This window comes from Sinocyclocheilus rhinocerous, unplaced genomic scaffold (assembly GCF_001515625.1).
Source record: "Sinocyclocheilus rhinocerous isolate Xijiao unplaced genomic scaffold, SAMN03320098_v1.1 scaffold648, whole genome shotgun sequence".
In the NCBI taxonomy this organism is placed as follows: Eukaryota; Metazoa; Chordata; class Actinopteri; order Cypriniformes; family Cyprinidae; genus Sinocyclocheilus; species Sinocyclocheilus rhinocerous.
Genome location: NW_015633536.1, coordinates 45,256 through 56,455, shown reverse-complemented (window position 1 = coordinate 56,455; position 11,200 = coordinate 45,256). Strand labels below are relative to the sequence as shown.

The window sequence follows — 11,200 nt, the reverse complement described above, 5'->3', positions numbered from 1 at the left end:
AGGACAAAACAGTAAAAAGCACATTTTGGCTATTTAATTTATGCAATGGTGAAAAAAAAGACAAAATAGACCTAAATGGGGGGAAATTGCGAAAAACCGTGCTCGGTATTCGGCATTCGGCCCAGTGTTTCATTTTGTTCGTAGGGCTGGGTATCGATTCAGATATCCTGATAAGATTCACGTTAATCAGATCTTGTTTTAAATGTGCTGAAATAAATCCCGGAAAAGATCGATTCGCGGCTTTTGAGAATCGATATAGAATCGATGTCATATAAAAATACGATTAATCGAAAAATCGATTTTTTTTGCCCAACCCTATTTGTTCGGCTTCGGCCAAGAATTTTCATTTCGGTGCATCCATAGTTCCTGTGAATCCTCTGTCAGATTGGTTTGTTTAGACAGAGGGTATTGTTCATTCCAAACGGTCCTTACTGGGTTTGGACATTTATATTCCCGCTCGAAAATGCAAGACAGCTACATATCTCTCTCTTTCTCTCTCTCGTTCTCTCTCTCACACACACAGAGCAGGATTTATCGCTGTTTCTTATGGATGACTGTCTACCTCCTCACGGCTCCAAAATATTCCCGTAACTACAGCCCTCGGTGCTCACTTTCACACCAGACACCTGTCAAGCGGAAGACTGAGGACAAATTTGCAAGTCAAAGTTCACAGCTAGCTGAAGTGCTCAGGGGCATCAGTACAACAACACTAACTTCACTGAACTACTTAATTATCCATAGTGATGAAGCTGGTATGTGTGCAGTACACAAGCCACGGTTAAAACAGCTGACTCCACACACTCTCTCTCTCTCTCTCTCGCGCTCTCTCGCGCTCTCCTCTCTCTCTCTCAATTCAATTCAATTCAATTCAGTGCAGATGTTGTTTATGCTCAAACAGCAACATTACACACTAACTAACGTTAAAAAAGTTAAATCGCAATCAACCACCCCTTTAAAATAAAAAAAAGTTACTCACTGGCCATGTACACAATGCAAAGTTTTAGGAGTGAACAATTAATTTGACAGTTCAATTGTATACTTACTACTGTTCAAAGGTTTGGGGCTGGCAAGATTTCTTTTTTTTAATGTTTAAAAAAAAGCCTCTTATGCTCACCAAGGCTCACTCATTTTTTCCTATTTTGCTTATACACTAATTTAGTATATTTTAAAATGAAATGTATTCCTGTGAGTTTTCACCAGCCATTATTGCAGTCTTTAGTGTCATCATTTTAATATGCCAATTTGGTGCTCAAGAAGCATTTTTTTATTAACAATATTATCAAATATTTTATTATCAATATTGAAAACAGCTGTAGAAACCATGATGCATTTTTTTCAGAGGTTTTTGATAAATATAAAGTTTAACAGAATATTTTGAAATAGAAATACTCAGTAACATTATAAATGTCTACTATCACTTAAGATACATTTAATGCACCCTTGCTGAATAAAAGTATTAAGTAATAAAAAAAAAAAGTGAAACCAACTTTTGAAAGACAGTGAACATGAATGGGAAAAATCCTAAAACTAAATATGGCTGTAATTAAAAGAGCCAATCATCGCTCAGTATTGCAGTTATAGGAAGTTGCATTTTAAAAATGCCAATCACCTGTTTGTTTACGATATAACGTACATATCCATTAAACAGATCAACTGGAGAGACTGGAGCTGCACGACTAAAAACAGCTCCCAGTGACATTACAAATATAGTCAGTGAACAAATTGATGTCTGTCATTTACAGGGACTTTGATTTAAATGTGTTGCTTTTAAACAACGTTCTAAGTGTTTAATGCTTTTAATTAAATTATTGCATTAAAGGATAAGTTCACTTCCAGAATGAAAATTATGTCATCATTTACTCACCCTCAACTTCTTCCAAACCTGTATGAGTTTCTTTCTTCTGTTGAACAGAAAAGATGATATTTTGAAAAATGTTAGTATCCGAACAGTTGATGGGCACCATTGACTTCCATAGTATTTTTTTTTTCCTACTATGGAAGAGTCAATAGTGCCCATCAACATTTTTCAAAATATATTTTGTGTTCAACAGAAGAAAGGTTGAAGATCAGGAATCTGATCATTTCATTCTGGAAGTGAACTACTCCTTTAAGTTACTCAGTTGGGTGCTATAATCAGCATGCAGATTTAATGAAAATTCAGTTGTCACCACCTACATTTTTCAGGAGTGTATTTAGTGGCAGAATGCGACACAATGTAAAGTTGTCACAAATAACCGAACTCTGAGTGTACAGAGTGAGGTCAATCAGTCAGCAGAGGAGTGACAACTGTATTTAGAGCAGCGCGAGTGTGCATCATGTAGCCAGAGAGGCAGCCGTCTTGATCGAGGGGATTAAGTTTAGCTGCAGTCCATTCTATGATCACTTGGGATCGGCTTTCAATCCCAGACTATCCGAGTTTTGGGAAATGGTTCATTGAATGTTTAAAGGTGCACTAGAGCATTACATCTTACTGTCTGACTCACACCGGTTCATTCTGAGAATTAGATAATGTATTATAGATCATTAGATCATGTCAGTAGCCACAATGTTTGACTACAGTTTCCTTCAGAGAGAAGGAGAGATTAACAGCACACAAACAGGAGGGTGGTAAAGAGGCAGAGATCAACAGAAAGACACTGTTGCATCAACCTCTTCCTCATTGAAGTCTGAAATTCAGCACCATGTGAAACTGAGTCTTATGCCGTTTCATTTCCTCAGTGCAAATCATCAGTGACACAACTGCACTGTCACAGCATTAGAAGCATTCAACACACTGCAGTCTGTTACTTCACAAAACAAAAAAGCCATCACTAAAAGAGTTCATGCCCCAACATGACAATTACGTATTGTGAGTTTGCTAGCACAGCTTAACAGCTTTTATCCATGTCTGTGTGATCATTCAAAATGCATTATGACATCAGAAACACTATGTGACTTACGCTTTTCATCTAAGAGCTAAAACATAACACTGTCTTACATAACTTAACAGCATTCACCTGTTATCTTTGAAAACCATTATAAATCCACCTATTTTCGAAAGAAAAAAATATATAGGCCTATATATATCATATCTACCTATATATATATATATATATCATAATCTCACATTTTTTGTTTTATTCTGATGTTATTTAATTAGGAGTGTATATCTTACAGCTACAATAAAAAATAAAAATAAAAAACACAAACAAATCTCCATTGTGATTGTATCATGGGTCCACTTTGCACACCCAAATGCAACAAATCCATTTATCCCCACTCATACAAAATTAATTGTTATGGTAACTACAGGTGCTACAGGTGTTACATTTTAAAAGAAAATTACATCCAAGGGACCTTTTACCTTGGATGTGTGTCTTTAGACCCATTATATCCTTATAAAGAACAACGTGTGATCACGAGTGATGAAAAAAAAACACTTCTGGGTCATATAGTTAAATAGTTATTTTTATAAAAAAATAAACAATAAAAAAAGAAAAAAGAAATCATATATTGCCTAGACCAGGGGTCTTCAATGTTTTTCAGGGTAAGGACCCCTTAGACGACAGAGACATGGAGCAGGGACCCCCGATACAAAATGTGTCAAGCAGAGCTACATATTAAGCATATAGTGTTATGCTTAATGTTAAAAGAAACTAACCATATTATGATTAAGATTATGTTATATGTATATTATGTTAAGACAGTAGATCAGATCTATGCACATTATAGTTGTTGCACATGCATCACTGCCTTATTACTTTTTATTGTTAAAATTGTGATTTATGCATCATAACAAACAACATGTTGAGAAAAAAAAAATCACAATTCATTAGTTGTTTGAAGTTGTAAATTATTTTAATGGATTTGCAGAGTCATATATTTTAATTTTACTAGTCAGATATTTACATTGACCTGAACTTTACCTACATGTTTATTAAAAATGATCATTAAAATTTTACTGTCAGATGGACAAATAAATATTTACTTGAACTTTAGCTTCAAGTTTACTAAAGCCTAACATTTAAATTTTACAGTGGGATGGGCAATTAATCAAATAACTGAGTATCTGAAATGAGTGAGGATTTTTTTAATAAAGTGCAGATGTAATGTGCAAGCAACGGCTTCACCATAACAAAAATAGAAATATACAGTGAGACATTTAAGATTATTGGGTGAGTGGATTCTAACTTAAAGCGTCCTGTAAATGGTCATAAATATCGCTGAACAAACAATATTCATTTATATTTAATGACTGATCGCAGTTTATGAATCTCGGCTTGAGTTTCTCAAAGAACGGTGCCATTTTATACACTTTGCACAAGTGAAATTTTGATAAATATTTATACAAAATCCATCAAGCAAAAGTCCAATTTAAGAGATTCAAAATACACATGAGCATTATAAAGAAAAACAAAACAAATCCAATTCACAGAGAAATTAATAATCTTGTCTGCATTATTCAACCAACATATACAGTATAAAAAGCAAAGGCGACAACTGTATGATACATGACTGAATAATTGAAAGCTGGCTGGGTTTATTAATTGAGTTATAAATCAGATTTTATAATGCTCTCTAGGCCACGGGCAGTGCTGAGTAAGGCTTTTTTACTGCGAGACTTGTTGGCTGTGAGCGAGGGCAGTTTTCACGTGTTGATATTGGACGGGATGGTCATACGGCACTCTGCAGCACACCTCTGGCCAACAGAAAATCGGGTCAAGAGCTCAAGTCCAGTGTCACTGCCATCATAAGCACATTTTTTCCACTCATATATCCTCTGACAACCCCATCAAAAGTTCTTAAAAATCCCTCACTAGGCCTTATTAAAAAGTCATAAAGAGTCGAGACTGGTGGGTTTGAAATAAATGAATAAACCTAGACTTTCTTACGACTGGTGCAGCCCATGGAAAAAAACGCACTACCATGTGTAAGTCTACAGGAATTTTTACGTTTATTTGTTAACCCAGCACACTGAAAACGATTTACTTTGAAACTATTTTCTCTCAGAAATTGCTAGTAAATTACAAAAATAATTACAAAGAAATGCCAAGTAACACATTATGACAGGGGTCTTCAATGTTTTTCAGGGTACGGACCACTTAGGCGACAAAGACATGGAGCAGGGACCCCCGATACAAAATGTGTCAAGCAGAGCTACATATTAAGCATATAGTGTTATGCTTAATGTTAAAAGAAACTAACCATATTATGATTAAGATTATGTTATATGTATATTATGTTAAGACAGTAGATCAGATCTATGCACATTATAGTTGTTGCACATGCATCACTGCCTTATTACTTTTTATTGTTAAAATTGTGATTTATGCATCATAACAAACAACATGTTGAGAAAAAAAAAATCACAATTCATTAGTTGTTTGAAGTTGTAAATTATTTTAATGGATTTGCAGAGTCATATATTTTAATTTTACTAGTCAGATATTTACATTGACCTGAACTTTACCTACATGTTTATTAAAAATGATCATTAAAATTTTACTGTCAGATGGACAAATAAATATTTACTTGAACTTTAGCTTCAAGTTTACTAAAGCCTAACATTTAAATTTTACAGTGGGATGGGCAATTAATCAAATAACTGAGTATCTGAAATGAGTGAGGATTTTTTTAATAAAGTGCAGATGTAATGTGCAAGCAACGGCTTCACCATAACAAAAATAGAAATATACAGTGAGACATTTAAGATTATTGGGTGAGTGGATTCTAACTTAAACACCTCTGATTGGCCATTGTGTTCAGGAGATCAACAAACATGTCTGTGATCGGCTAAATTTCTCAACGTTGCAAAAAATGCGCTGTAAACAGGAACATTTCATTCTCCAGAACTCAAAAACACAATAAAGTGTTTGCTACATCTGTTTCGCCAGATAGCATTACAGTATCAACTGAGGGTGCTCTTGCTTTTGTTTCAGGGTGCTTATATTTAAAATTGACTTTGTGATGTTTTTTTTTTTTTTACCCATTTTTATTTTTTTAACAAAAAAATATTTGTGATCAAACAGTAATTGGCAGACCCCCTGCAGTACCACTGTGGACCCCTGATTGAAGACCCTTGGCCTAGACAATAGAATAGAACTGCTTTTCTGGCAGCTATGACTATAGTTATGACCTCAGTTATGACCGCGTTAACATTTTTAACGCGATTTTGGACCCGTATCCGGGTCCGCAGAGTCTAAGTAGTTTAAGGATAAAATAAGACCCCATTATAGTTCAAATATCAACATTGGCTACCAGAAATCACTTACTCTGCCTTTAATCGTTACATCCCTATTAAATACAGCTAGTTATTTATTCATGGATGCCTCTAAAGACATAGACTCATCTGCCAATGGATGCATGAACAATCTGGATGCACACACTCTCCAAATGAAATGCAGTTTTCTATGTACAACGGTCAGAACAGTTCTATAATATTGAAGATTTACGACAGCCTCTCTCTCTTTCATACACACACACCTGGTGCAAGTCTAAATAGAGCTAACCCAATACAAACCACTCAGCATTTACGGGCTGCTTAAGTTAATTATTAATGACTTTTAAGACATGAAGTGCATCAAGTTGTACAGGCCACTTTCTCCTTACTCAACGCTGCTCTTATCAAAAGGTGTTGGCTCTTTGAGCTCCAGTTAAGAGCAGTGGAGATCAGCTAAAGCAGTGCTCAGTGATTTGATCAAATAACGGAAAAGAGGTGAAGATTTTCTCCCCCCTAATCCTTCAACATAATTACAACTGTAATGGCTATCCAATGCAAGATTTGAAACATGATCCGTACACACACACACACACACACAGGCCCTTGTTGCCAGGAGAGCAACTACACGGAAGAATTCAGAGTAGATGGTGATTTCTTGTAAACATATGGGTTTATGTTGTCATTAACCCATTAGAAGAAATTCTCAAGGGGGATTTTTTTTCTGTTTCCAGTGAATGAAATAACATTCTTGAACCTTTAATGAAAATACTGCTTTCCTCAAGTGACATTTTATGGAGTGGGTTACAATAAATAGGATACATATGAAGAAAAAAATATTTTAATAAGAAAACATAATTGATCTTGTTACAGTTTATTATTAACTTATTCTAATTGCCTTCATATGAGCAGTTCCTCAAACTGTCCCGAAAAGGGACATCTTGATCTCTATCAGTGTGAGGCGGATTTAATCATCTGGATACGTTTTGGAAGTCTACCTTCATGTAACATACCTAAATCAATATGTTCTTTTTTCATCTATAGCTATTACAAATGAACTTTATGGATGTCCTATTTATCTGCATTACTTTCAATTGACTGATTAAATGTACCTGTTGGTTCAGGTTTTTAAAAGTGTGGTATGTTCAATATTATTTATATTTCTACAACCTGATATCAAGTTAATCTCCTAATATCACTTACCTAATCCCTAACAATTTCCTAACATTAACATAATATTGTGAGGATGCTTTTGAAATTCTGTTCTTCCTTCAATGTGAAAAAGGTTAAAAGACCCAAACAATAACATGGTTTCCTGACTAATGGCACTGAGGATGGGGTTTGATAAGCATGGATCAGAAAATGGTCCTGGGTCACAGTTTCTTGTCAGACACTAAACTGATCAACAAATCAGTCGAGAAACTGTGAAAGGGTTAAACTCAACTCCATATCATGCATTTCATGATCTTACACATTCAGCACACTAAGAAAGACTGTTTTGATTTTTTGTTTGTTTTTTCTCAGTAGATAAGAGTATTTAGATTGTAAACACAAACACTTAAAAGCCTTTCGAACATCACGGTATGAAGAAAAAACAGCAAACAGAACACAAGTTGAGTGTTATGAATATGAGACCCAAAACACAAGAACTCGAGATCTACTAATAGAAGAGTGTTGAACTTCAGATCCTGGGTGTCAGATGTTCCCCTTTAAATTACTTCAACATGTAACACTAGTCGACTATCACGCTACATAAAATCACAGACACGCGCAGGGACGATATCTTACCTCGTCCCATTTGATAAACTTGCTCCCCCGTTTGAGCACCTCATGGACAGACACCGGTTTCAGCTGCAACGCGTGTACTCCCGGTTTCGCCCCAGCCATGACTGCTGAGTCGGCGGGTGGCGACGCCTCCGCTTCTCGGTTTGAAGTCTCTGACCTTCAGTGGACAGAACCAGAGCCCGAGCGAATGCCTCGAGTTCGGCTGGCTCAACGCACGCGGGCGCGACTGTCACACATCCACGAGCAAGCGCAGTTTATGACTTCAGCGATTGTTATTCATCTAAGCGCTTATCACGGCAAGGACTTGAATTGATATTTTCCTTCCTGTCCGTCCATCCGCTCGGTAATGATGAGATCCCAGTTCAGGAGAAACTTTAACTTGACTTTGGTCCCCGCTGGAATTTGCTCCTCTTTTCCTTCATGTTTTCAACGAACTAAATTGGAGCGCGAGAAGGACAGGGAAGGAGAGAGAGAGCGAGCGAGCGAGAGAGAGACCGGGGGGAGTAAGGAAGTGAAGGAAGAATTTATATTTCTACAACCTGATATCAAGTTAATCTCCTAATATCACTTACCTAATCCCTAACAATTTCCTAACATTAACATAATATTGTGAGGATGCTTTTGAAATTCTGTTCTTCCTTCAATGTGAAAAAGGTTAAAAGACCCAAACAATAACATGGTTTCCTGACTAATGGCACTGAGGATGGGGTTTGATAAGCATGGATCAGAAAATGGTCCTGGGTCACAGTTTCTTGTCAGACACTAAACTGATCAACAAATCAGTCGAGAAACTGTGAAAGGGTTAAACTCAACTCCATATCATGCATTTCATGATCTTACACATTCAGCACACTAAGAAAGACTGTTTTGATTTTTTGTTTGTTTTTTCTCAGTAGATAAGAGTATTTAGATTGTAAACACAAACACTTAAAAGCCTTTCGAACATCACGGTATGAAGAAAAAACAGCAAACAGAACACAAGTTGAGTGTTATGAATATGAGACCCAAAACACAAGAACTCGAGATCTACTAATAGAAGAGTGTTGAACTTCAGATCCTGGGTGTCAGATGTTCCCCTTTAAATTACTTCAACATGTAACACTAGTCGACTATCACGCTACATAAAATCACAGACACGCGCAGGGACGATATCTTACCTCGTCCCATTTGATAAACTTGCTCCCCCGTTTGAGCACCTCATGGACAGACACCGGTTTCAGCTGCAACGCGTGTACTCCCGGTTTCGCCCCAGCCATGACTGCTGAGTCGGCGGGTGGCGACGCCTCCGCTTCTCGGTTTGAAGTCTCTGACCTTCAGTGGACAGAACCAGAGCCCGAGCGAATGCCTCGAGTTCGGCTGGCTCAACGCACGCGGGCGCGACTGTCACACATCCACGAGCAAGCGCAGTTTATGACTTCAGCGATTGTTATTCATCTAAGCGCTTATCACGGCAAGGACTTGAATTGATATTTTCCTTCCTGTCCGTCCATCCGCTCGGTAATGATGAGATCCCAGTTCAGGAGAAACTTTAACTTGACTTTGGTCCCCGCTGGAATTTGCTCCTCTTTTCCTTCATGTTTTCAACGAACTAAATTGGAGCGCGAGAAGGACAGGGAAGGAGAGAGAGAGCGAGCGAGCGAGAGAGAGACCGGGGGGAGTAAGGAAGTGAAGGAAGAAAAAGCGAACAGACGAGGGAGTGTTTTTCTTTTCTTTTCTTTTCTTCTTTCTTTCCGTTGTCATTCCAGTATTTAGAAGCATGTGCTGCTGGTAGGATGTATCTAACATGAGGAATCATAGTTTTCGCTTTTTTCTGGTACAGATTTCCCCCCTTTTTATGCTTGTTTTTCCTCTTTCCAAGAAAGAATGTTAAACACGAATCGCGCAGTGAGCCAAAGAATTTGACTTCTTATGAAAAACACAAGCAAAACCCATTAATTACATGGATATGGGCCTATCCTAGTCATTCAAAAATTAGCCAATAAAAATGAGCAGAAATTATCATTTATCTTTTTTTTATAAATTCAATATATTCCAACCTCTCATTCCTCAAATTTCCACGTCTTAATTTATGAATTAGGATATTTAGGATATTTCACTGTTTGAAGGCTTGCCTGTGTTCACGGCCAGAGAGCCTGCTTTCACCCACAGCTGTGCTAGTTTGTCTGCAGCCAAGATCAAGTTTTTAAAAAAAATTCAGAGAGCTGCCCTGCGTCTGAAAATGTCTACATTCTCATATAGTATGTGAAAAACAGTATGTGAAAAGAGTAGTGTGTCCGAATTCATTTAGCATTCATAAAACAGTATGCTAGGTGAAACTACCCGGATGTCTTACTATTTCCAGCAAGGTTTAGAGATGCGCATTATCCAGTGGACGTTACAGGAGAGGTGTGAATGGCTGATGATGGTAGGTCATTGACAACATGACAAATGTAGTAGCCTACATTCAGATTACATTCACACCACACACATTCATACCATAGAACAAACTTTTTTAAAGATCTTAAGTTCAAATGAAGTGTAGCCTATGTATTTTCGAAACAGCCATGTTTTCTCTGGCTTCAGTTTAATTCGGTTTCTCACAGGAAATGGAAAAGCTGGAGTCACATGTAAAGCTTGATGTTTTGGGATGTTTTCGAAATCAGGTGGACTATATTAGAGGAGTAATGTCGGGACCCTTGAATGAGGGTATAGGGGTGATTTCTGATACAGCCTGGACTTCTTTTGTGACACTTTTCATTTTACTTTTTGAACTGTATAACTAATTAATCCAAATAAAAGGGAGTACATGTAGCCTAAATATAAATATTATGTGATTCTGCTTAAATTTTGTCCATACTTACGGTTTGATCTAATCTCTCAATTGAGTTATAAATAAACTTACTGTCTAACCACAGTAAAGTTAAAATATTGTGATAATTAAATGAGTCAGGTGGATGTTTGAAACACAGCCTATGAACCAGTCTTCAGGTAGGCTTCTTTTTTTTTCTTCTTTTTTTGCTGCATACAGGAAGGTTCCAGCTTGTCAGCACCCATTAATACTGCCCCCCTATACCTCCTCCACATTCCTGAACAGGTGTCCTCTTCCCAAGATGAAAATATACAGTAATTATCCGGGGAGAGCCAGAAAACAGAAAGACAGTCAAACAGTGACCCTTCTCAACATTTATTACTTTTTGGGACACTCGCTACACACAGAGAGACACATATTTTCAATGCCAA

General features: G+C 37.0%; 1 protein-coding gene across 2 annotated transcripts in view; it reads right to left on the bottom strand.

Annotated features, from left to right (window-relative positions):
• The window catches only part of LOC107744270 (1-phosphatidylinositol 4,5-bisphosphate phosphodiesterase beta-3-like), a 64,523-nt gene extending 56,085 nt beyond the window's left edge, over positions 1-8,438 (bottom strand). For both annotated transcript variants that reach the window (XM_016557807.1, XM_016557808.1), the window contains exon 1: positions 7,985-8,438. In XM_016557807.1, the coding sequence (XP_016413293.1) occupies positions 7,985-8,083 (99 nt within the window). In that variant the 5' untranslated portion in view covers positions 8,084-8,438. The remainder of the gene's footprint in view (positions 1-7,984) is intronic.
• Positions 8,439-11,200: the final 2,762 nt, after the last annotated feature.